The sequence below is a fragment of the Pelodiscus sinensis genome, chromosome 9 (assembly GCF_052426305.1).
Source record: "Pelodiscus sinensis isolate ZL-2025 chromosome 9, ASM5242630v1, whole genome shotgun sequence".
Taxonomy (NCBI): Eukaryota; Metazoa; Chordata; order Testudines; family Trionychidae; genus Pelodiscus; species Pelodiscus sinensis.
The window spans coordinates 68,254,136-68,280,867 of NC_143060.1; the positions used below are offsets into that span (position 1 = coordinate 68,254,136).

The 26,732-nt window shown below is 47.6% G+C and overlaps 1 protein-coding gene across 1 annotated transcript in view; it reads right to left on the minus strand.

The window, feature by feature from the left end:
* The window catches only part of RGS5 (regulator of G protein signaling 5), a 50,284-nt gene that overhangs the window by 15,075 nt on the left and 8,477 nt on the right, over nucleotides 1-26,732 (minus strand). Inside the window, exon 2 of the mRNA XM_006137206.5 lies at nucleotides 13,103-13,213. Within this exon, the coding sequence (XP_006137268.1) occupies nucleotides 13,103-13,213 (111 nt within the window). The remainder of the gene's footprint in view (nucleotides 1-13,102; nucleotides 13,214-26,732) is intronic.

The following is a 26,732-nucleotide window of genomic DNA, read 5'->3' on the forward strand; positions in this document are numbered from 1 at the left end:
GGGTGGGGCTGGTGGCTAACCCTCCCCGCTCTTCCCCCCTGCCCCCAGCCAGCACTTCAGTGCTGCTCAGTTTACACTGCATGAGGGTCTGACAGTGACTTGAAGGACCTGGGGCCTCTTCTCTCCCCCCCCCCCCCGGGGGCTTGGTCAAAAGACTGAGCTCTGTAGTTGCTATTCCCAGTGGTTGGAGTGCATTGTGATGCTGAGCACTGGAGCTGGGCACTATTTGCCTGCCCTCCCTCAATGGCCCCCAGGCAGTGAGGAGGAGAAAGGGTCGGAATCTGCCATGGTGTACAGGCATGAGGATGGGACAGGGTTACTGGCCTAGGGAGTGGAGGACAGTAGCACACTTGATATATTTTGATCTCAGTGAGTCTTTTAACACAGTCCCATATGAGAATCTCATAAGCAAATTAGGGAACTGTGGTCTAGTTAAATTAGTATCTGGTCTTTCAACCAGCTATGAACCAAATTTCTCAAAGAGCAATTATTAAGGATTGCCAAACTGGTGGGTGGGTGGGTGTGGGTGGGTGTGTGTGCGTGTGTGTGTGTGTGTGCGCGCGCGGGGGGAGTTAAACAGGGACCACTCTTGGGTCATGTACTACTCAATATTTTCATTAATGACTGAGAATGGAGAGGAGAGGATGCTTATGAAATTTGAAGATGACACCAAGCTGGGAGAGGGTGCAAGCACTCTGCAGGTGAGGCTTAGAATTCAAAATGGCCTTGTCAAATTGGATAACTGGTCTTATTTCAACAGCATGAAATTCAATAGAGACAAGTGCAAAGTACTTTACTTAGGAAATAAAAAAAAATCAAATCCATAACAAGAAGTGGGAAATAACTAGCTAGGTGCTGAAAAGGAGCTGGGGATAATAGCGGATCACAAATTGAATGAGTTAACAGTGTGATTCAGTTGCAAAAAAACTAATATGATTCTGGAATGCATTAACAGGATTGTTGGATGCAAGCTTCTGGAGGTAGTTTTCCTGCTCTTCTTGGCATAGGTGAGGGCCTCATCTGGAGCACTGTGTCTAGTTCTGGGCACCACATTTCAGGATAGATGGGAATAAATTAGAGACAGTCCAGAGGAGAGCAACAAAAATGATAAAATATTTAGAAAACCTGACCTATAAGGAAAGGTGAAAATATTGGGCATGTTAAGTCTTGAGAAAAATATGGGAAGGAGGGTGGGTAGATATTTGATAAGTCTTTAAGGGTACGTCTACACAGCAGCGTTATTTCAAAATAATGGACATTATTTTGAAATAAAATAGTCTGCATCTACACACAAGCAGTCATTTCAACATATTGTCAAAATAATGTTGAGCCAGAGGACTTCTTACTCCAACTCAGGTATCTCTCATTGTACGAGAAGTAAAGGAAGTTGGAGGAAGAATGCTTAATCTTGAAATACATTCTGTGTAGACGTTCTCAAATTTGAAATAAGCAATTGTGACTTAAGCTACGCAATTAGCATAGCTCAAGTTGCGTAGTTTATTTTGAGTTTATCCGTGCTGTGTAGACATAGCCTCCATGTCCACTGATGGTAGCACAAGAAGTAATTGGCTTAATATGCAGCAAGGAGCTTTACATTAGACTATTATACAACTCATTCTAGCTAAAAGGGTAGTTCAACTCTGGGAGGTTGTGCCTTCAAGGGAGGTTGTGGCATCCCTCTCATTGGAAGTTTTTATTAACAGAATGAACAAACGCCTGTCAAGCATTGTCTAGGTTTACTTCAGGGCAGAGGGCTGAACTTGATGACTTCTTGAGGTCCTTTCCACCCCTACATTTCTAAGATCCAATGGAGAATCATAATTCAATGGGGCAGTTTCCCTGGGTTTCCCCATGGATCAATTCTAGACATGACACTATTGAACATTTTTGTCAGTGATACGGCAAATGTCAATTCACTTTGTGTCAGTAGCTGTAAAATCCCTAATGTCTGTGGCTGACCCAAGGGTTAGAGGGATGGTAGATGATGATGATGGGGAACTGTACAGGGTGATCTAGATCTCTTGGTAACAGGCAACAAATTATATGGGGCTGTTGTACTTGGGCTCCAGGAATGTTCCTGGGCTGCGGAGCTCAGCCCCACCAAAGTTCAGGGCTGGGTCTCTTCCTTCAGCCCTACTGCTGCCCGTGTGCCTCCCCTGCTGCTCCCCAGCAATTTAAAAGAGTCTGGGGCCCTGCCACCGCAACTGGCAGCAGAGCAAGGCTGAAAGGGCTTCCTGCCTGATCTCACTCCACATGCACCTGCAGCCCCAGAGCAGGGTGTGTGTCTGTGTGTCTGTGTGTCTGTGAACACGCTCCACCTTTCTGAGCACCTCTGCAAGCAATGGCAGCTGTAGGATGGTGCCTGCTGGCTGAAGTGCACAGAGACCCTCCCCCACCTAGGAGCAGCTGCCAAATGGGGTGTAGATACTAGAGCTGTCCCGAGTAAGCACTACATCCTCCCCACACACCCACTTCTACCCCCAAACTCCCTCCCAGAGCCTGAACCCTTCACCCCCTCCTATAGCCTAATCCCCTGCCTGAGTCCAGAGCCTCCATCCCAGTACCCTCACCCCTCCTGCACCCAACCTCCCTCCCAGAGCCTGCACCCCACTCTGACACTTGCCTCAGCCCATATCCTGCACCCAACCTCCCTCCCAGAGCCTGCACCCCACTCTGACACTTGCCTCAGCCCATATCCTGCACCCAAACTCCCTCCCAGAGCCTGCGCCCCACTCTGACACTTGCCTCAGCCCATATCCTGCACCCAAACTCCCTCCCAGAGCCTGCACCCCACTCTGACACTTGCCTCAGCCCATATCCTGCACCCAAACTCCCTCCCAGAGCCTGCACCCCACTCTGACACTTGCCTCAGCCCATATCCTGCACCCAAACTCCCTCCCAGAGCCTGCACCCCACTCTGACACTTGCCTCAGCCCATATCCTGCACCCAACCTCCCTCCCAGAGCCTGCACCCCACTCTGACACTTGCCTCAGCCCATATCCTGCACCCAACCTTCCTCCCAGAGCCTGCACCCCACTCTGACACTTGCCTCAGCCCATATCCTGCACCCAACCTCCCTCCCAGAGCCTGCGCCCCACTCTGACACTTGCCTCAGCCCATATCCTGCACCCAAACTCCCTCCCAGAGCCTGCCTTTATAAACCTGCTGCTCCTGCTTGGCAAGCTGAACCCTGCTAAACGTATTAATATATGTTGCAACACAGCCATAGGTCATACATCTTGGAATAAGACCCACAGGCTATGAGGGTCTGTGTCTGGGAAAGCAGTGACTCATCCAGCCCCGTTTGGCTGCCAGTTTCACTCTGGCCCTTGCCCCATGCCAAGCTGCATGGGTGCTAAAAGTCCAGATATCCATAGTAGCCGGCCTTTGCCACCAGGGTCTCTGCTGCTGGAGGGTGCTCCAGGAATGGCTGCCCTGTCCTACCCTTGGCACAACTTCCCCTCCTCGGTCCTGTCCCATTCACTCCTGTTGTTCCCTGAACATGGCTCCCTCTTGCTCCATCCCCCTCTTCCCTCTGAACACTGCTTCCCTTCCCTCTATGCCGCTCCATTCACACCCCCCACATCACCAGGGACCTGCTAAAGGGGGCAGAATTGAAAAACTGGGGGGGAATCACTTTTCTGCACTGTTTGATACTTATAATAATGAACTAGAAGAAAATCCTTATGGGTAAAGTTTGCGGATGGCGCACAAATTAGAAGAGTGATAAATCGTGAAGACGACAGGTCACTGGTACAGAGCAATCGGGAACATTCGATGAGCTGGGCACAACCAAATATGTGTTTTAACATAGTTAATTATAAACATGTGTGGCTGACATGCTTTGTTCTTGCTGAATGGGGGTGTCTCTCTCCTAGGAAGGAGGGATTCTAAAATAGATTGAGGTGTGGTGGATAATCAGTTGCTCATGAGCTCCCAGTGCTTGCTATGGCCAAAGGAGCTAATGCCATCTTTGGAGGCCTCTGAACTAGGAGCAGAAAGGTTATTTTACCTGTGTAGTTAGCACTAGTGCAAATGTTACTGGAATGTTGTGTTATTTTTGGTACCCACGATTCAGATATGTTGAATAATTAGAGAGGGTTCAGAGAAGAGCCATGAGAAAGATCAGAGGGTTAGAAAATGTCTCTCAGTGATAGACACTAGGAGCTCAATATAACTTGACAAAGACCATGTTAAGAGGTGACTTGATCATAGTCTGTGAAGATCTACTTGGGGGACCCATTTAATAATGAGCTCTTCAATCTAGCAGAAAAAGGTCTGAAGCAATCCAGTGGCTGGAAGCTGAATGTACACAAATTCTGAGTGGAAATAATGCATAATTGTTAACACTGAGGGTAATTAACCATTGGACCAATTTGCCAACGGTTGTGGGGAATTCTCCATCACTGACTTTTTTCAAATTGAGACGACATCTTTTCCTAAGAAAGCTGCTGTGGGGTAGGTCTCTGTCCTGTGCTATACAGGTGGTCACACTAGATGAACACAGTGGACCTTTCTGGCCATCTAATCTATTAATCTATATATTTTTTATGTTGAACCTTAACTCTGAATTTCCTGTGTTTCTGATGTTTGGATTTGGGATAATCACAACAATGCTGAAATGTGTTTTCCCTCCATTGCCAAAGTGCACTTTCACCCAAAGCTTCCATTTGACATAGTTTTCATCTGGGAATAAAGATGAAGTTTCCCTAAAGTTTCCACTGTGACCTGAAGCTGGGGCTGATATATGAGCAGTGGGGTGGCCCCTCCTCACTTCCTCTTGCATTTATCTGATTTATGGGAGGATCCCTGTGTTCTCAAACCACCTTTGAATCAGGCTGGAGCGGGGGGGGGACAGATCATTTCAGTTCTCAGTTCCCTGCTCCACTGTGGTGTGGGTCTGCTATCTTGCACTCTCACAGTCTGCCTGTCCAGTTCCCATGCCCTGCAAAAGTGCAGGACACAGGGGATGACTCACACACTTGCTCTCTCTTTCTCAAGTGAACATGAACATAACATTTTAGTTTTTAAACCTTTTGGGAAGTAAAAGACTAATGAGATTCTGCTTGTGAAATGAACTGAAACGGAGGGGGTGGGGACTTTTCGGCTGCTTTGTGCTGGAGAGTGGTGGCATAAAATGTGCTAGTCATGGCCTTAGTGTGCTTCCCGCACTTCCTGTTAGGCTCCCACAACAGGTAGGGGAAGAACCTGCAGTGTTAGGACAACTTCTCTGCGTATCACACTAACCGCAGGCCCATTGACTGGGAGACGGGCTAGAAGAGGAGTGGGCAATAATACAGCTGCAGTTCGGCAGGGTTAGCCCCCGGTAGGCCCCCACCACTATATTTACATGCTGTCTACTTCGTCCTACCGAAAGACTGTAGTGGAGTAAAAAATAGATCCTGGCTCGCTGCACAGCTGGATCCCTCAGACCCTTTCTCGTCTTCCTTTTCCACCTCCTTCTCCTTGTTGTTCATGGCAGGGGCCTGTGCCTCACGGTCCATTGATGTATCCACAGTGATGCAGGGGGCTGGAAAGGTGACTGCTAAGTAAGGCATTCAGTTCATTCTTAAATTGTCAGGCCTGTGGTTTCACACCCAGCTGTTGGCCTCCTGGGCTTCCCCTGAGCCTGCTGCAGTTCTTTAGCTTTCTTGCAGCACTGCTGCTGGTCCCAGTCATACCCCTTCTCCTGCATTTCTCAGGCAATCTGCTCATATACGGCAACATTTCTGTAACTAGTTTGGAGCTCTGACTGCATAGCCCAGGGGTGGGCAAAAGGGCCTCCACGGGCCAGATCCAGCTCGCCGAACAGGTTGATCCAGCCTGTGGACGCCCTGCCACTCCCCAGGCCAATTAGGGCCTAAGGGCGGGGGGAGCGCAAAAAGTTTCCTCTGCCCTGCCAGGAGCACGTGATGCTTCAAAGCACTGTGCACTCGTGGCAGGGCGGGAGGAAGCTTTGCATGCTCCCCTGCCCCTGGGCTCTGCTTGGCCTCAAGGTGGGGAAGCATGGGAAGGCTCCTCTCACCGCCAGGGACATGGGTGCCTATGGGGAAACTAGGAGGGGGTGGGGGCAAAGGGGATTCCCCACCACCAGGCCAATCCCTGTCTGTGGGTGAGGAAGCCTAGAAGCATCCTGGCCCTGCCCCTTCCATTTGGTGCCCTGCCCCCTCCGGTGCGGCCAAGGCCCCCGGCAAAAAATGATTGCCCACCCCTGGCATAGCCTCTTCTCCTCACAGGCCCAGGAGGTTCAGTATGTCCTGTCTACACCGTGCAGAAGTGCATCTGGATTGTGTATCTGGCATGGTCAGCGGGCCAGTTGCACTTAAGAATGGAGTGCTGCTAGGTGGGCTCACTATGCCAGGCAATCAGGAAAAAGAATTTCAAAATGGTGTGGGCTTTAAAGGGGAGGGAACTTGTGGTCTACGTGACTTCTGGTCAGCAGAGTTCACAATGGTGACCAGAGTGGTCATTGTACAGTCCAGACTAATGACAGAAATGTATGCCCAGCCTTCTCTTGGACAATGCAAAATACAGTAAAACTCCAATAGTCCGGCATCCAATAGTCCGGCACTCCTGATAGTCCGGCATCAAAATGGCAAGAGCCCAGTGAGTGAGCTTTGGCAAAAAATGAGTCACAAGGTAGCAGCAGCAGCAGCTGAACTGAGCAAAAAGGGTAAAAAAAAGCTTTAAGAAATTAAAACATTACAGTATACTGTATACAGTATGTACAATAAAAAGGGTTAGGAACACTTTATATACAGTATATAACGTATACAGTATATATATAACCATTTATAGTACCTCCAGATAGTCCAGCATATTTGATAATCCGGCACCACCTAGATCCCATAGGTTCTGGATTATCGGAAGTCTACTGTATTTTAATTCAGTTATTCCTTAAATATAATAATATATTGCCTTATTATCTCAAATAGTTATTCAGAAACTTCAATTTAAACATTCTGGGTTAGACAGAATAATAAAACAAGTTTATTAACTACCAAGAGATTTTGAATATCAGTAGTGAGGAATAAAAGTCAGAAACGGTTATAAGAAAAATAAGATTTTACTGTTACCTAACTTAACCAAACTATCAGATTCAAGCAAAGTTTCTCACATGTTTTCAGCAGTCTTACTGATCAAACCATGTAGGATCAGGCCTTCTCCCCCACAGTCCATTAATGCTTCCTTTTTTGTTTCCGGTGCAGTGAATGAAATGAGCAAGTAGATTGTGGAGGTGTTTGTGGCTTCTTTTTATAATTTCAGACCCTTTCTGTCTGGGCACTGGGAGAGAGTGTCTATATAGAAGGATGATACCTACTTGATTTTTTTCTTGCCTAGTAGAGGTTTCTTTGTTTCCCTTTCTGCTTTATAACTGTTTATTGCTTAAATGCAAATTTAGCGGAGCACACATTCCTTTGTTTAGGACAGACCTGTTTACCAACCTCAGTTTGAGCTGGACTGTGTGGGTTGGAACATGTGTTAATAATACCAAGCAGAAAAATATTAAACTTCATATGCTACACATATTTTATCAGGACAATATTTGCAAGCAAATTACAAATTTTCACGAGATAACTTATAAGACATAGCTTGTACAAAATTATCATAATTGTGTACACAAGGGTACATTTGGTCACAATGTAGCACTGTGGGACAGCAGCTGGAGGGCACTTGACATTAGTAATGTGATTTCTGCACTCACGCTATGTCAACTTAAGTAAATTGACTGTGGCTTTTTGATGGCTCTTAGGATCGGGAACGTGGTGTTACCATATTGGTTTAACAGGCAGTTATACTGATGGGAAAGACAAGCACAACTAAGCTGATGTAAGCAGCCTTGCATAAAATCTCACTTTATAGTGTAGACCAGACTTCCATAACTCTTGCTCCTCAGAGGCCAAGCAGCATAAAAGATACAACTTCTTCCCATTTGGGCTTGTTATCCCTTTCTCTCTTCTGCTTCAAGTTGCAAGTTCAGCTGTTGGTAGGAATTCAGTTGCATGTCTCCTTTTCATCTTTTAGGGAACGATGCTGCGGAGCAATCTTTTGGCATCTGATGTCCCACAATGGTTCATCTGGTGTTGGTGGGCCTTATTTTGTTGGGCAAAAGATAATACCTCCTTTGGCAAACTAGTGTTTCACATTTGTTAATTTATCTCATGTCTGATAATTTGTAGTTACAGAGCAAACAGTTAATTATTTCCATATAGGATCTGATACAGATTTTATAAGTGAAATTAATGCAGACAGCAATTTACAAGCATGCCATAAAGTCTAAATACTAAGCAAATGTTTATAACACTACAATCTACTTCAACAGTACTCAAACACAGATTAGCTAGAGTGGTTCCAGCTATGCGTTTGTCAGTGTTCAGTTGAGGTTTACCATTTAGGGCATCTGGTCTGCCAGTGTCAAAACCATGAGCATTTCCATGAATATTCACAGCAGTACAGTGTGATTACTCCAGTTACACTGTTGCATGAGTCCCTAGGACCAAGATTGTAAGAGGTTTTCTCATCATCATGAGATAAAGCCCTATGTAAACAGTCACACCCCAGCACCAGGCAGGTGAAGATGCTGAGGCGGAATATGAAAACTATTTCTATGCACAGAACAGGGACTCCAGACAGGTCTTCCAAGCACAGGGCCATTCGTGTGGAGATCCTCTTCTTTGTGCCTTTATCCCCACGTCACAATGTGTAGGTACAGGATGCTAAGCTGGAGCCCCCAGGCACTCCAGAAGCACAGTACCCAATTTGTTCCTAACAGCTTGTTAAAATGAGGCTAATAGTCAATAACAACAGAACATTAGGACTCAGATTAGATCTCTGAAGGCACATCTGCAGAGTCTGCCAGGTTTTAAATTAACCAGACTGAGTAACGGATACACAGCCAAGTGGGATTCATCTGCTCCTGAAAGAGGCCATCCGTTTTCCTTCGAGAACCAGATGCTAATGGGTTTGCTGTGTTCTAATTCCTGAGCTGATGGTCCAGATGGCAGTCTGTGTTCTTTGGAGATAAGGTGCGTGCTGATTCATATTGTAGACCTGCAGGCACTGGCATCCACCAGACCAGGCTCAAAAGTAAATGCAATGTGGATAATGCTGTATTAATAGATATCTATTTCCCTGGTTTCCCAGCTTGTCCTTTGTGGGTACCAGCCTTTATATTGCCTTTTATTCTCACACACCTCGCTCCCAGCTTTGTGCTTTGGTATTAATGTTGTTGATAAACTCTTGTGTCCCAATCCCCTCTGGACCCCTTCTAGTTCTCCTTATTCCCCTCAGCATGAAAATGACCTTGTCCAGGCTCCCCACACAGGCACGTGCAGTTGTACACCCTGACGCTACAGTGATGGGCAGCCATGTAATGCCCTAGCAGACAAGGGTCTTATGATGGTCCCCAACAGTAAGCCTCTTGCCCATCATGAGGGCTCCCAGAGCTCAGCAGTTGTACATGGTCTATCTATGGCAAAATGGTGCTCGCCCATAGCACACATGCCTTATGACTGCAACATCTGACAGACCCAGCATATCCCAAGCTCCTATGGTCTGAATTCAGGAACAGACCCAGTCTCCTGCTGTGGGAAAGAAAAGAAGCAGATACCCTCCCAGGGCTGGGCCACTCCTTTATGTATAGGGTACACCATTCTGAACTGGGCTGGACTCTAAGCCAGCCACCACCCTACGACCAACAGCCCCTCCTACCACACTTCTGAATAGGGCCCACTCAGTATGCAGGGCTCTATGGCAGGGGCTGCTCAGAGGTGTATTGCAGAATGAACAACTGATGGGAGGGTGTGAGGAGGTATCAGTTACACTCAAACAAATGATTATATATTAGATTTTTGTGGGTATAAAATTGAAACTGGAAGTGCCTGCCACCTGGAGGCAGTTAATGAGTGCATAATGCACTGTAAGACTATGGCTTTAATCCTTTTATTGCCTTCTCGGAGACTATTATGCCTGGGTGTTAACAATGACAATGGATAATATCAATAACAATATATTACATCACACATCTTGGAGGATCCCTTTGCAATATTTACTGACTTGTTAAAGGAGCACTGAAGTGACAAGCCATAGTGAAGGAGCCTGAGTGTTTCTATTTTAAGCTTCTGGTTGTAGTTCTTGATACTTTATCTTCTTAAATATTCATAAAAATTTTCAAGTTCTGGTCCAAAATTATCAAAGTGGTAGGAAAAATCCCTCTTATATTTACAAAAATCACTGCTTGGTTGTGTGTGTGTGTGTGTGTGTGTGTGTGTTTTGTTTTTGTTTTAAATACCAGATATTCTGGAGTATATGAAAGTCAAAATATGAAATTTGGCAAGATAAGAATACTTACAGAAGGAGTAGAGACTGTCTTTTAGAGTTTTGGGGAAAATCAATTTGCCCTGACTACATTAGAGGCCTTTGAATATGCCCCATCATTCATTAGCCTGTGTACAGGTTGCTAGAACTCTGGGTATTCAGCAAGTTAGCACTTCTTTATCTTCTCTTGGATAAGGTTCTTCAGTTTCTCACAGTGAGTCAGGTTTTCCCGACTTAAATTTTTTCTTTTTTCCTAAATTTACTCCTTTCCAGTTTTCTAACGTTGTTTCAAATATGGACACCAGAATTGGACACGGTCTCCAGTAATGGTCTTGTCATGTACAGAGAGATGATGCTGCCTCCTTGCTTTTACTCAATAGACCCTTCATACATCCAAAGATCATGCTGATCTTCTTAAGCCACAGTGCTGCACCATGAACTAGCGTTTCCACGAGGAACCCCAAGGCCTTTTCAGAGTCACAGATTTCCAGGGCCTGTAAATTGGACCTGCATTCTCTGTTCCTGGATGTTCACCCTGTGTTTGGCCATAATGAAACATATGTGGTTCAAATAGGCCCTATCAAAAGATCCAGATCTCTCTCTAGAACTCACCAGTTCCCACCAATTTTTGTGTCATATGAAAATTTGACAAGCAAAGATGTTACATTTTCTTCCAGATCATTATTAAAGATATTGGTTTGTGATGGATGAAGAAGAAATTCCTGCAGGACCCTATAGAAATACTTGCTTTGGATGGTGATTCACCACTTTACAGTCACTTCTCTGTTAGCCAGTTAATGTGTTGCACTGATTCTTTTTAGTGCTGTTAATTTTTTAACCAGTATGTATTTAACACTAAGCCTTAAATCTCAGTATTTTTTTCAACAAAGTTACCTGTATCAGACACATTTGAAATTTCATTAATAAAATAAAATAAAATCATGGTTGTTTTGAAAGACCTATTTTCTGTTAAAACCAAAAAGATTGGCTTAAATTATACTGCCATCCATTAATTCTTTGCTACTGTTTCCCATATAAGAGAGTCCACAAATTTTCTTGTGATTGATGTCAGGCTGATGGGCTTATAGTTACTAATTTATCCGTGTAAAATATCAATATAACAGTAACTTTTCTCTAGTGCTCTGTGACTTCCCCAGGGAAATTCTCTCTCTTTCTAGAGCTTTGAGGCAGAGGCATTGAGTTCTCTTCTCCTGACTGGGGCATGTGAGGGCTACCACAGTCTAAAAATCAAATGCAGTAGTCTTCCGATAATCCGACACCTTTGGGACCTAGGTGTTGCCGGATTATTGGATATGCCGGAGTATCAGGAGATACTCTGGTGGGGGGCTGTGACAGGGGACCCGCACTGCATCCGGGGGGTGGGCGGGGAACAATGCGGCAAGGATCGACCCCTCCGCCATTTTGCAGGAAGGCGGGGGAAGCCCCGTGCTGCCGCTGAGAGTTTCTGGAAGGGGAGCAGGCTCCCCACCCCTCCCAGACTGCAGTAGTTATCGCCAAGCAGGGGGGGTGAGGGGTGGCGCTGTGGGACCAGCCGGGCAGCACCCCAAGGGCTCTGCTCCGCTGCTTGTCCTCCGCTCGTCAATTGCAGCAGCAGCGGTGGACTTGGGGAAGCGGCGGAGTAGAGCAGCTGGGGTGCTGCCAGGTTGGTCCTGAAGCGCCGCCCCCTCGGTCCCGCAGCACCGCCCCCTCGGTCCCGCAGCACCGCCCCCTCACCCCTGCTGCTCAGCACCCGGCAGCTCCCCAGCTGCTCTGCTCCGTCACTTCCCCACGTCCGCCACTGCTGCTGCTGAAACTGACAAGCGGCAGACAAGCGGTGGAGCAGAGCAGTTGGGGTGCTGCTGGGTTGGCCCCACAGCGCCACTCCTCACCCCCCTGCTTGGTGATAACTACTGCAGTCTGGAGGGGTGGAGGGCCCACTCCCCTCCCGGAAACTCTTGGCGGTGGCGCGGGGCTTCCCCTGCCTTCCTGCAAAAGGGCAGAGGGTTCGCCCCTCACCACGCCGTTCCCCGCCCACCCCCCACTCCCCAGCTGAACTCAGTGCGAGTCCAGGCAGACCCGTCACAGGGGTATAATCCCCTTCCCCTCTTCTCTCCTTTTCTTTACCAGACACAAGCACCCATGGGGCTCACAGCAGCTCCAATTGTCTGACTGGCCGGAGCACTTCCGGGTTTCAATTAGTGCCGGACCACTGGATGCCGGACAATTGGAGTTTTATTGTATTAAGAATAATAAAGTTTCATCTAAATCCAAAGTATTACAGAAATCACGAGTGTCAAAGAAGAGGGAAAGAGAATGGAAAACCTCATCCCTAACGGTAACTGTCACCAGACATCTATCATGCTTTCTCTATTAGATTCTACAGACAATTACAACCTCTTAGGTGCCTAATTTTACAAGCAGCTCAGCACCAACTGCAGCTAGACTAAGGCCAGGGGCCATTGCCCTTTTCTTAAACTGCAGCTGGGTGTCAGCAAAGAAATTAAGAAGGACACAGCCAGCTGGAACAGCAAGAAACATGGTGAGGAGCATGGAATTACCCCTCAGGGACCTGGCCAGGACATTCTGTTTAGATTAGACAATTGATTTGAAAATTTAAATGAAAAGCATCAAGCAAGCAGCCTCTGCCTCTTCTCCTGTCCTCCCCCAAGTTAAATGCTCCTTGAGCCAGGCTAGATCAGGGTGAGGGGCCATTCTGCTTGGTTCCAATGACCCATATCTTGTGTGTCTGACGAAGCCCACATTGATTAATGGTGAAGTACTCACTTCTGAGCCTTGGCTGGCTTCTCCGGCTTTTCTGGGTATGGGATGATCAGGTCAATAGCCGAATCAGGCTTCTGGAGGAGGGTGCCCAATTTGGTCTTGATCTCCTTTGCTCTGCAGAGGGACAGAAAGTAAGAGTGAACAGAAGGCTGGAGAGTAGACGCAAGTGTCCTTGGGCAATGATTACTAATTGGATAGTCCTGGCTCGAAATAGGTAACTTGCCTCATTTCTTCATGGGATGGTGAATGGAAGGTTAAGTGGTTAATAGGAGCTTGACAGACAGTATGCTGAACAAGGTAAACCTGGAACATAAAGATCAGGTTCCATGTGAGCAGTGCTTAGGCAGAGAATGCAGGAAGGGGATTGATTCTTTCTAAGCAACAAAGCCAAGCCATAAACATGTGATGTAATGTATAGAAAATGCAATGTCATATGTTAATATCCATAAAGGAAGAGGTTGTCTGGACCAGTGTTTCTCAATCTTTATTAAAAAAAAAATAAGTACCCCCAGTACCTACAGTTTTCAGAGACACATTTTTTGTCTACCATTGCAACACATTTGTTTAAATTTAATTGTAGCCAGGCAGGTGATGACATTTTTGTGTGTTTAAAAAAAAAGTACAAAAATAATAAAGCGCTATAAAACTTAAAACAAAAATTCAGTTTTCTCCAAATTTCAGTTGTTGACACCTCCCCTCCCCCCCAGCTTTTCTCAAGTACCCCTAAGGGTACTTGTACCACTGGTTAAGAAACACTGGGCTGGACAATTTTGGATGTGTTGTGTATGTCCTTTACCCACACCCTATGCTTGAGTCTGATCAGTAGGTGTTTTGTACCCAAATTAAGGAACTGGAGTGATCAAATCCAGAGTTGAACTGAGTGTTTTGGATCTCCGAGAACTGGATGAAACTGGACAAGGTGTTCTGTGTAAGCTGAACGGAAAAGTTCTTGGAAGGAATCCCAACATCACATTTCTACCGAGTATATGTGCCTGGGGAGGAGGCTAGAGTGCTGCCATCAGAGAGAGCCATTTATGTGGGAGCCATATAACATGTAGTTATGCCTTTGTTCTCTATATTGCGGCTCGTGTGCCGGAGACAGGCAACCATTGTGCGCTAAACATGCAAAAGACAGACTTTGAGCCCTCTCTACTGGGCATCTGACTTTTGATGTCCCTTGTCTGTTTCTTGGCTCTAAGCCTAGGCCAATTTGTCCGAAAGCTGGTGCCTGCCTTTTTGAAAGGAAGTGGAGCAGCTCAGACACAGCAGGCTCTGACTGAGTGAGAGATGCCTCACACTACAACATCCTTGCTTGGCTTTCGCTGCTCTGCCATGAATTGGGCAGGATGAGCAGTGCCACAGAGTACATTGAAAGTAAGGTCTATTTCTAAGGAAAACTTTGAGTTTCTAGTGAAAAAATGGAAAACTGAAATGCTTTGGCTGAAAAGTGACATTTTCCAATGTGGAAATGGAGCCATAGAGCTTCCTGGGAATTGTAGTTTAGGTCCTTTGTGCCACCCTTCTCCCTGTAGCTGGGACCCTGACTGGGCCACATCCCCAATCATTTGTAGGACGTTAAGTTTTTTGGTAGAAAGCAGACACCTCTAGTGAAAAAAGAGCTAGATTCATGGCGGTTAGGTCCATCAATGGCTATTAGCCAGGATGGGTAGGAATGGTGTCCCTAGCCTCTGTTTCTCTGGAGGTGGGTGACAGAGGAGGGATCACATGAGGATTACTTCTTGTGTTCCCTCCCTCTGGGGCATCTGGTATTGGCCACTGGTGGCAGACAAAATACTGGACTGGATGAACTGTTGGTCCTAGTATGACCATTCTTAAGAAAATGTCTTTTAGCTGAATCCTGCAATTTTCTGTCCAAAAGCAGTCTTGATGGCAAATGAGCTGTTATGTTGTGCAGGGCTTGAATAGAGGCAAGGGTAGGTGTGTAGTATCCTGGGCAGGCCATCACTGAAAAAATTATTTAGGTTCATTTTAACAGTTCTTCAGCCCTATTTAATGCCTTCCAGTGAGGGAGAGTGGGCTCTCAGGGCTTTGGGGTCTGGCCTTCCTAGTCTAGTCTCTAACCATTCTAGTCATCAATCCCACATTCCTCCTGTTCTCTCTGGGATGTATGCAGGAAATCCCAAACATAAGCCTTCTGTCCTCGACTTTTCAGGTGGTGGTGGGAAGCACCAAGCAAGCTTGGGTTCTCGGAAGATGCAAAGATAGTCTCCAACGCTCGTGCTCCTAAGACATCTATAAATGTGGCCGTGTTCTTCAACAGTCCCCATACTCCTAATGCCTGGGCTGAGACACTGTCATTGGGCTGGATCATAGGCACCCTAAGCACACATGCTCCAAATGGCAGCTGCACCATGGTTATGTGGGCTGTTCTGTGGCTCTGTTAGCAATCAACTCCTCTGCAGTGTGGACCCAGAAAGTGCCCATAGGAGCAGTGCAGCCCACAACGCTCTGTGGTATTGCCTGTGCCTGCCCCTGTTTTTAATGAGAGAATGCAGCTTGTGGAGTTGACAGGGGAGGGTGACTAGGAAAGATGGAGCTGTCCTTGTACCCTGTCTGCGGATACACTACCATGCCACATGTGGGCTATGGAAACTATCCATTTTATTCCGTTTTGTGCAGCCCCAGGCAGGATGTTGGTTAGAGCCTGCTCTGTAGCTATGGACATTCGCGTGGCACCACAATATGCCAACATCTTTATAGCTGACCTTGAACAACATTTCCTCAGCTCTCACCCCCTAACACTGCTACTTTACCTATGCTACATCGATGACATCTTCATCATATGGACCCACGGAAAAGAGACACTTGAAGAATTTCACAAGCATTTCAACAACTTCCACCCCACCATCAACTTCAGCCTGGGCCAGTCCGCACGAGAAATCCACTTCCTGGACACTACAGTACAGTTAAATAATGGACACATTTCCAACACCGTATACCGGAAACTCACTGATCGCTACACTTACCTTCATGCCTCCAGCTTCCATCCCAGACACATTTCTCAGTCTATTGTATATAGCCAAGCCCTAAGATACAGGCAGTCCCTGACTTACGCGGATCCGACTTATGTCGGATCCGCACTTACGAACGGGGCTTTTCTCGCCCCGGAGCTCACGGGCAGCGGGTCGCCACCCGTGTCCTCCGGGCCGAGAAAAGCTTCTCCCGGTCTCCCTGGTCTGCTGGGGGGGTCCAGCAAAGTCGCTGGACCCCCCCAGCAGACCAGGGACACCCGAGCAAAGCCGCCGCCTGGGCAGCTTTACGAGCAAAGCTGCCCAGGTGGCGGCTTTGCTCGGGTGTCCCTGGTCTGCTGGGGGGTGAGGGGGCGCAGCTAGTGCTGCCCCCCCCAGCAGACCAGGCTTTTGTTGCAGGAGCCTCGGGTAGAACATCTGGGTGCTGCCGGGCAGGTCCTGTGGGAACCTACCGGGCAGCGCCCCAGCTGTTCTGTCCCAGGCTCCAGATTCAGCAGCTGTTGAAACTGATCAGGCTTATTCCGGGAAGCTGGGGGCAGAGCAACTCTGCCTCTGGCTTCCTGTAGTCAGCCCCTGGTCAGTTTCAGTGGCAGCAGCTGAATCTGGAGCCAGTTCCGACTTGCATACAAATTCAACTTAAGAACAAACCTATAGTCCCTATCTTGTACGTAACCCGGGGACTGCCTGTACAACCGGATTTGCTCCGACCCCACAGATAGAGACAAACACCTACAGGATCTTTACAGAGCATTCCTAAAACTGAAATACCCTCCTGGAGAAGTGAAAAAAGAAATTGACAGAGCCAAAAACGTACCCAGACATGAACTACTTCAAGATAGACCCAAAAGAGAAAATCACAGAACTCCTCTTGTTGTTACCTATAGTCCACAACTCAGACCCCTCCAGCACAATATACACAATCTACAACCCATTTTGGAACATGATCCCTCACTCTGAGGCCTTGGGAGAAAAGCCTATTCTTCCTTACAGACAACCCCCCAACCTGAAACGAATTCTTTCCAGTAACCATGCCACACAGCCACATCATAAGCAGCCAGGAGTCCAGCCCTGCAACCAAACACGATGTCAACTCTGCCCACATATCTATACTAGCGAATTTATCACTGGAGCCAACAACATAAGCTACTAAATCAAAGGTCATTTGACTGCACATCTAGTAATCTGATCTATGCCAGCAATGCCCCACTGCTATATATATTGGACAAACTGGACAGTATTTGTGGCAAAGAATCAATGGACACCAATCAGATATACGTAAAGGAAACATACAGAAACCTACTGGGGAACACTTTAATCTTCCTAATCACTGTTTAAAAGATCTTCAAGTGGCTGTCTTGTCACAAACCAGTTCTACTAGCCAGATACACAGAGAAACATTAGAATTAGAGTTCATCCGCAAATTCAATTCACATGCTAATGGACTCCATCCTGATGAACGATGGTTCATCTTTGTGTGGACTCCTATGTCAGGAAGGATACTATTAATTGACTTTTGATTCTTATCTGCTTTGTTTTAACTACCCAATCTTCAGATACTTACTGATTCCCTCTAGCTCCCTGTCTCCTACCCCTCTCCTTTTTTTCCTCCCCCTCCCTTCTCTCCTATTTATTTTGGTCTGCACATCCTAAACTCAAAACTCCACTCATCTGAAGAAGTGGGCTGTGCCCACGAAAGCTCATGATCCCATCTACATGTGTTGTTAGTCTATAAAGTGCTACCAGACCATTGGTTGTTTTTTTCTGTAGCTACAGTTTGGCTAATAGGGGCCAGTAGAACACAAAGAAGCAGGACACAGGTTAGCCCATGCAAACCCTAGTCCTAAAGACATCCAGGCTTATCCTCACCATAGCTAGCTAGAAACCCCATGTCTTACAGCAAGTGTCCTGGATTCCTAAACATTCATCTGACTAAAAAAAGCCACCATTTAGACTGACCACCATCCCAGTGGCCATGGACACTGGCCTGAAACTAGAACCAGATTGTAGTATACGCACCCCATGGCTATGTATAGGGCCGTGGCTGCTGCTTTCACATACTTACAGCAGATTCTTGGGTTTTATTTAAAGGGAAAACAGTGTTCAGCAGAATTTTAACCTGACAGGTGCAAATGTAAAAAGAAAAGGTGATTTGCATGTAACTGATGCAGTAAAGCTACCCTAGTCTGCCAAGAGCCTCTGAGAGGAGTGAGCTGTCCTGCATATGCTCGAGATGGGGACACTGCCTGAGTCTGCTGAGAGCCTGAGCCCAGTGGTCTGGGGAGGTGACTGTCCTGAGTCTGTCTGTCAAACAGAGATGCTTCTTGTATCTGCAAAGACTCTGAGCCAATCACTCTGAGGTGAACCATCCCATGTATCTCAGTGAAGTGTTATCTCCCAGTCTCACCAGGGGCAGATCTTGGGCAGGGCGAGCGGGGCGGCTGCCCGGGGCCCCGCACTTCAAGGAGCCCCGCGCATGCACCATGTCAAAGGGGGGGCCCGTGAAATTGTGCTGCCCTGGACCCTGCAAAATCCTCATCTGCCCCTGAGTCCCACTGCTCCAGGGATCCCATCAGCCCCACTCCAACAACGGACTCTGTGGGGCAGAGCAGAGTGGGCCCAAATCTAATCCCACAGAGATACCCAGTAGCTGGAGTAGGAAGGAGGGAGCCTTCCTTGCACCCAGCTGCTGCCAAGGGTCACACAATCATTCCTGAGGAAATGGGGGAGCCATGCTACAATTTCTACCCACGAGAGGGATGGCAGAGTCTCCCAGTAGGTGTGAGGGCAAACAATGATGAGTACAATTGTCCGGGGAGATTGCTTGTGATGGGAGACACAGAACTCAGCAGGCCTGGAGCTTACTTCTAGGTTATGCCATCTATTCCTAACATTCCTTATGTTGGGGCACTCACCTCACACTAGCCTTGGCAGCATTAAAAGAGGCAAGCAAGGTTACTTAGCCATAGGCTGCTGCTGGAGGGGAGAGAGGCTGCAATGAGCCTTATTTGGGGATGAAATTCACCTGGGCAAAACCAGGCAGGGTTTTGCTAAAGCCGGGGATGGAGGCCTGGAGAAGGGAGTAGAGGTGATAATCACACTTTCTGATTCTGACCAACAACCACAGGACATACCACACTAATACCAACTCTGGTACCTTCCCTTGCAAAACATCCCGTTGCCAGCTTTGTCCACATATTCACTCTGCTGATACCATTATTGGACCCAACCAAGTGAGTTATAAGATCAAGAACACACATTCCTGCTCATCCGGAAATATAATTTATGCTATCATGTGCCGACAGTGTCCGTCTGCTATGTACATTGGACAAACGTCTCAGACACTTCGCCAAAGAATCAATGCCCACAAAACAGATATTAGCCAGGATCACAAAGAAAAAACAGTTTCTTGCCATTTCAACCAGAAAGGGCATTGTCTCAATAACTTGATTACCTGCATCCTGCTTCAAAGACATTTTAACACCAGACATGAGAGAGAATCCTCTGAACTGTCATTCATGCTTAAATTTGACACTTTACGCCGAGGTCTCAACAAAGATGCTAATTATCTTGCCCATTACAAAAATAGCTTCTCCAGTTATCACCTCTAATATCATTAGCTCACAAACATTTATCTCCCCCCCCCCCCCATCTCCCCTCTGTTCTGAAATTTGACTTGTCCTTTTCATATGTGTTCACTTTTTTTGATTGTATCCCTTTGGTATATATGGTCGTGCCAATTTTCTTCCACAATTTGATCTGAGGAAGTGGGTCTGGCCCATGAAAGCTCATCACCTAATAAACCATCTTGTTAGTCTTTAAAGTGCTACATAGTCCTGTTTTTTGTTTCAGCTAGACTTGACTAACATGGCTACATTTCTATTACTTTTCTGATGCAAAGTGAGGACTAGAAGGAGTCTGTCATAGGAAGCACATCAGGGGAGGAGCAGTGAGGGCTAGGACAGTAAAGCTCTGAACTGTTCAGTTTCAGGTCCCTGGATTGCAACGTGGTGTAGGGGGTAGGCTCAGATTCCCCTACAAGAGTGGCAAGATAGGGCAGCCTCTTTGGGGGCTGCTGGGGAGCCTCTGAAAGGAGACTTTGATAACAGCCCAGAAAGGGGGAACTTCAGCTTGACTTAGCCCTCTGCAGTGCTAAGCCACAAAGAGGAAAGTGCTGCAGCTCTGTGAGTGTAGTCACAGAGTGAATGGGACAACAGGCTCAGTAACTGCAAGAAGGGGTGTCCGATCATGTGGCAAGCTAAAGCCAAGATGGTCCATGAGGAACAGCCAGAGTACTAAGACAGAACTCCCTCTTGCATTCATTCCGTGGAGAGAGAAAACCCGTCTTAACAGCGTCTGTTATTTCGAAATAGCGCTATTTCAAAATAGTGCCATGACGTGAATATGCAAATGAAGTGCGGGATATTTAAATCCCTGCTTCATTTGCAATTTTGAATTTCTTCATTTGCATCCCTCCCTCAAAAGAGGGTGCAAGTATAGACATACGCTATGTGAACAAATAACCTTGTCTTTGATAGCTTTGATTCAAGCTCAGAAGGAAATGTTATCATTTATGAAGGCACTTGATTGAAGAAGTATTACTGTCTATATGTCTCTTTGAAGGTTGTGGAAAACTGTATGTGAACTGTTTAAATTATATATTACGTTGTGCTAACGTTGTCTGGGAGACAGAAGGTAATATCAAAAGCATTGTTCTCTCCCTGGCCAAGGGGCTGCTGCAAAAGTATTAAGTCCCTTTTTGAGTAGTTTTGTCTTGTACCTGCTTGGATGCTCCTGGGGAAAGCTGCAAGACACAAAGGATGAGATCCCAGGTCTCAGATCTGCTTAGGGTTTCATATGGGGGAATCTGAGCCACAAGAACTGAGATCCCAGTCATTGGCTGGAATCACCTAGGATATGGATTCTGGACTATAACTATGGAATAAATTCTAAAGATACTTTTACAAGTACAAGATCATCATTGCTATTATGTACCTCAAGAACTGAACTAATATCTGCACGTATATTGAGCTTTTAACTCATTTTTTTTCTTTTTAAATAAAGTTTAGTTTGGTTAATACAAATTGGTTGTAAGTGTGGATTGGGATAAGGTCTGAAATATTCATTGACCTAGAACAGTGTTTCTTGAACTGTGTTCCATGGCACACTGGTGTGCCATGAGGCAGTTGGAGGTGTGCTGTGGGGAACAACAGAATTCAGAATGGCTGCCCTTAAAAGGCTACTTCTTTTGTTTTTTTCTTCTCAACAAAAACTCCTTGGTGTTTCCCATAAAAAAAATTGTTTGGTATTCTTCGGTCTTAAAAAGTTTAAGAAACATTGACCTAGAAGGTATTAGTTCAATCCTTTGGGATTGGTAGAACTTTATTTGGCTGGGACTATCCGGATGGTGGCTAACGTGGGGTATTTTAAAGGAACTGCATGGTTTGGACTCTGAGTTTGTGTGTCTGTGCGTGGGCCTATTTGTTCAAGAATGCCTCATAAATGGTAAGAGTTAGGACCACCAAATTTGGTATACAGCTTCCTCTCATCATAACTTAAACCAAGGTAAGGGGTTGGCTGTGCCAAGAAAATGGGATGTGCCCAGAATTGGATTGTGTCTCATAAAACCATGCAGAAAAGAGATAGAATCACCAGGCAGGTGAAAGGAGCTGGCTGGGGACTCCCTTTCCAGGATACCCTGAGCCTCCCATCCTCCATGTGCCTTTTAGGAAGGTTGCGGGGGTTTCAGCTCTGTCCAGTTCATACGGAAAAGAGAGAGAATCACTAGGCAGGTGAATGGAGTGAGCTGGGAGTACACATTTCCCCCCGCCTTTCTCCTCCCCCCTCCATCTGGGACTGCCCCAGTCTTGAGCCTCCTGCTAGGTGCTCTTTAGGGGAAGGGGGGGCTGAAGTTCCTCTCCCCTGATTTGTAAGGGGTATGTTGCTGGCTTTACCCTTCATCAGGGAGCCAGGTGAAAGTACATAGTTTGATGCATTGCTCACTTGAGCTGGGAAATGCAGGGGGTGGATAAACCTGGACCTGCCCCAGCTGAGGGACATGCACCCCCTCCCACGAACAGAAAGACTCTGCAGTCCTCAAAACGGACATACCTAACCTGAGTAAATGTTCAAAGAGGGCTCAGGGTGGGCATGCAGAGCGCCACCTCTGCCCAGCAGCTCTGTGCTGGGTCAGCAGAGGGCTGTGCCTCTCCCCTAGTTGTGGCAGCTCTGTGCTGGAGTTGTGGGACGGGGAGGCTCACCAGCCCCCGGTCATGGCAGTTCCTCTCCACCACCCCCAGCCATGTCTGTTCCATGCTGCGGCCAGGGGAGAGGGTGCCTCCTTCCCACCCATGGCACCAAATTCGAGCTGCCTCAGAACTGCTGCTGCCAGGGCACAGGTGGTCCTTCTCCGACCCCCACCCAGCCTAATCTGTACCTGCCCCAGCTGGGGGACATGCACCCCTCCCCTGGCTGTGCCAACTCAGCTGCAGTGGCCATGGAGAGGCACTTCTCCCCTAGCTCCAGGCTGGTAGGGTTGTCCTCTGTCTCTCTCCCTGGGGCAGCCTGCATACCAAACCCAGCTTCACCACAGAGCAATGATTTAAATGAAGAAAAACAAACATTATTTGAGTTGAGGGTCTGAGCAATACTGGTAAATCTTCTAGAAAGGTAACACAGAAGCTGTTTTGTGCTGGCTTGGTGAATATAACCATCAGCCAGGCCCAGCCTCTGGGCAAGGTGAGCGAGGGGGTTGCTTTGGGCCACACGCTGCCCAGCTTCTGGCCCTGCCCACCCGGCCGCTCACTTGCTTCCCTGACAGTGAGCTGCACGGCTGTGTGGCTCAGCCCACCGCTGCGTGCTGCCTTGGGCCTCGCGAACTCTTTGGCCGGGCCTGCCACCCGCTTTGAGGATTGGCTGTTCCATTTCTTACAGTGCACCCTGAGTCACCTCAGCTGTCTCCCCTGGAGCACGGCTTTAGCAGGAGTCAGGGGGATTTCTTTTCTCCAGGGCATTCTGCCTTTTAAAAATCTCCTCCTTCTGAAACATCAGGGATGGCCATGGCCAGAGACTGGGTGTGGAGAGCCAGGACACTGCTGTGGTGCAGAGCGGTATCTCCCAATTTCATGGCTGGCTGGTTCTTGCTTGCATGCTCAGGGTTTAATTGATTATCGTGGGTGGGGTCAGGAAGGAAGTCCCCAGCATGTGTGGGACGCTTGCCAGGACTATCTGGGTCTTTATCATTTCCCGGCCATGGTGGGGGCCTCAGGCACTGGGGCACGTCAGCCCATCCTATTCTCCGCCTTGGCACGTAATAGTCTAGTTTCCTGTGGGCTGTAAGACTTTGGCTTGATTTGGCTTGTGGAGTTCAGTGTGCAGGTGCTAGGGGTTGCAGTTGGTCTGTGAGGTACAGTGGGTCAGACTAGATGACCGGGTGGTCTTTTCTGTTCTTAAATTCTACGACTATCTGGGCAGGCGCATGAGGGGCCCCAGGTGGAGTCCAGCTGCCTGAATCTTGGTCTCGGTCAGGCTGTACAGCTGAGCAGTACTGGTCACGGGGATGCCTGTGTGTGTGCCTGAGAGAGATGTAGACTTTGCCTTTCTTCTTCCATTAACACTGGCCTGGTCTAGACCTAACACTTAGAATGGTCAATCCCAGAGATGGCCTCTGAAGAGGTGGATTTACTTCAGCAGCAGAAACCCCCTGACATTCAGAGAGAAAGGTCTGCTCACTAGCCCTGTGTAGACCTTAGGGCGTCCAGATGTCCCAATTTTATCAGGACCATCTCAATTATTAGGGGCTTTGTCTTCTATGGAACCCTATTACTATACTCACCCCGTTGTCCCCAAGGATGATGTGTGGGGGCACGAGGGGTAGCATGCCCCCTATATGATGGGCAGGAGGGGCTAGCCAGCAGCTGGTGAGGTGGGGGGGACTAGCAGGAAGGGGAGACTGGGTGCCTCCAGCAGGGCTCCAGCCCCCCTACGCTCACTGGCAGCAGGTGGCACCAGCTCACTTTGCTGCCCCAGTTGTGCTGCTCCAGGGGAGAGGGGGCAAGGACTGGGCCCCGTGGAAAGAGGAGCGATGCAGCTGGGGAAGCAGAGCATTCTGGGGCCACCTTGCTCCACTTCCTCTGCTGCTGCTGGTGAGTGCGGGGAAAGAGGGCAGAACCAGCTCCACTATTTTGCTGGGCCAACTCAGTACGGGGAAGAGGTGGGCTGGGAGCAGAGCAGGGACAGAGAGGAGATGTCCCAATCCACCCCTGGGCTGGGGGAGATGGTCTGGGCCACCCCTCGCCAGTCGCCTCTGCTCCCCTGATCCTGATTCTTTTTTCACACTTGCTATCTGGCTGCAGTGCCATAGCTATTGAGTCTGTAGTGGAGACAAACCAACAGAGATATTTGGCTATGCCAGATGCCTTGTCCCTGAGTGACACTACGCTGCCCTTTTGGGAAAAGGAACACTACTGAGCAGAAGCTAACCGTACGCCGCACAACAGTAAAGCATCTGGCACATTGCCATGATAACCCAGCCGTGTCGCTAACCATTCTGTGGCTGGAATTTCAGTATTGATGACATTCTCATGTTAGGGAAAGTTAATATTGCATTGGGACATCTGTTTGAGGGGGAACCTTTTTAATGTCCTCTAAAACTGAATTGCCTAATCTTATTCCTTTTGAAGTTTGGTGTGACTCGAGAGTGTTACTCTGCCAAATTTGGGTTCATTTGAACCAGGAGTTCCAGAGATATAAGCCTCACAAAATAGCAATTTTTTAAAATATATTTTTTTTTAATTTCCCCAGAGCTATCGGTCAAACTATTGATGTGATCTCAGTCAGTATGGTCTCAGTCTGTTGTATTTTACCCAAGATAGTGCATGGTGCCCTGGAAACTTCAGGGGAACTCGATGTGAAAACAGGTGTTAAGGAAAAGGTACATTTTTACACAGTACATGCACCAATATAGGAAAACAGCTAGAGAGTTTCCATTGCCACTATTTTATATGCTTTAAAAATCAACTCTTGTAAGTGATTTAGAATCTGAATGGGTACAGGAAGGGCTCATTGCTTTGACATTCGGTGTGTTTTATTAGGGCACAGAAAAACATTAGAATTCCACAGTTGGGGTAATTTGAGTAAGGGGTCCTGAGTTACAGCTCCCCCTCCCAAATGGTTTCCTTCTGCTGCCTTGACCTATAAACTGAGAGGGGGTGACTGGATGTACCAATATTAGGGGCTTTGCCTGATATATGCAACTATACCCTCCCCCCTTCAAAAAAAAACCCCAGGGTACCAATTTTTCACACATGCAATCTGTTCACTCTGAGAAGTATTAATGACTGAAACCAGGGACAGCTGGTAAGGAAGAACATAGGGGTGTGTGTGGGGGGGGGAGTGGTACTGGCCATATGACCATCCCCCACACGACTCCTCCCCATGCCCCCCCCAGCACAAGAGAGGGCTGAGACAATGCTCCCTCTGCCATAGGCCTCTTCCTGCCCCCAGCCTCCTGCTGCTCTGCCCCTGCCGCACTCCCACCTCTTGCTCTCCACTGACATGGTCTGGATCAGAGGCGCGCAACCTTTTTTCATTCGTGATCCCCGAATCGCCAGATGGTGTCACCAAAAATACCAGACCCAAAGTTGTTGGGGAAATAAATAAATAAATAAAAAGCTGTGCCGCCGAAATACAGTCGTGGCCCCTTTAATTATCGGGAAAGGCACAAAATACCGGCCGGCTGGATCACAGTGCTGTGACCCCTCGTGAAGATAGCACAGCGCTGGTCCGAATGACTACTGGGAGCCTGGCTCCCGCCAGGTGGAAGCAGACTGACAAGACCCTAAGTCACTCTGCTCTCCCAGCTCCCATCCACGTCACTCCACTTCCCACCAGTGAGAGCAGGGGCGATTCCACCCCTACCCTAAACAATGCGGCTGGCGCTGGGGGAGTAGAGCAGAGCCACATTGCTCCACTTCCTCCCACCACTGCTGGTGATTGTGGGAAGTCACCAAATGAAATGAATAGGCAGCAGGTTTAAAACAAAGAAAAGGAAGAATTTCTTCACACAGCACAGTCAACCTGTGGAACAGTTTGTCAGAGGGTGTTGTGAAGGCCAGGACTTGAACAGGGTTCAGAAAAGAGCTAGATAAATTAATGGAGGACAGATCCATCAGTGGCTATTAGCCAGGTTGGGCAGGGCGGGTGTTCCTGGCCTGTTTGCCAGAAGCTGGGAATGGGTGACAGGGGAGGGATTTCTTGAAGATTCCTAGTTCTGTTAATTTCCTCTGGAGTACTGGGCACTGGCAGGATGCTCAGCTAGATGGACCTCTAGTGTGGCCCATTATGGCCTTTCTTATGTTCCTATTATCTAGACTTTCCAGACACATTTAAAACAATTGTGTGGATCTCTTTTGGCTTGTGGATTTAATAATGGAACTCGGGGTTAAGGAACATCTGGTGTTACCCTATCGTATCTATCATTCCAACACTTTGTACCACAGACCTTCTGTCCAGTCTTGGGCCAGTCTCTCAAACACAATTACTGCTTCACCGGATTGTGAGGTGCCTTTATATTGCGGTGACGATGGGGAGGGCTTAGACACAGTTCTGCCTGGGCTTTTCTTGCCACATGGGGTTGTGCACACACA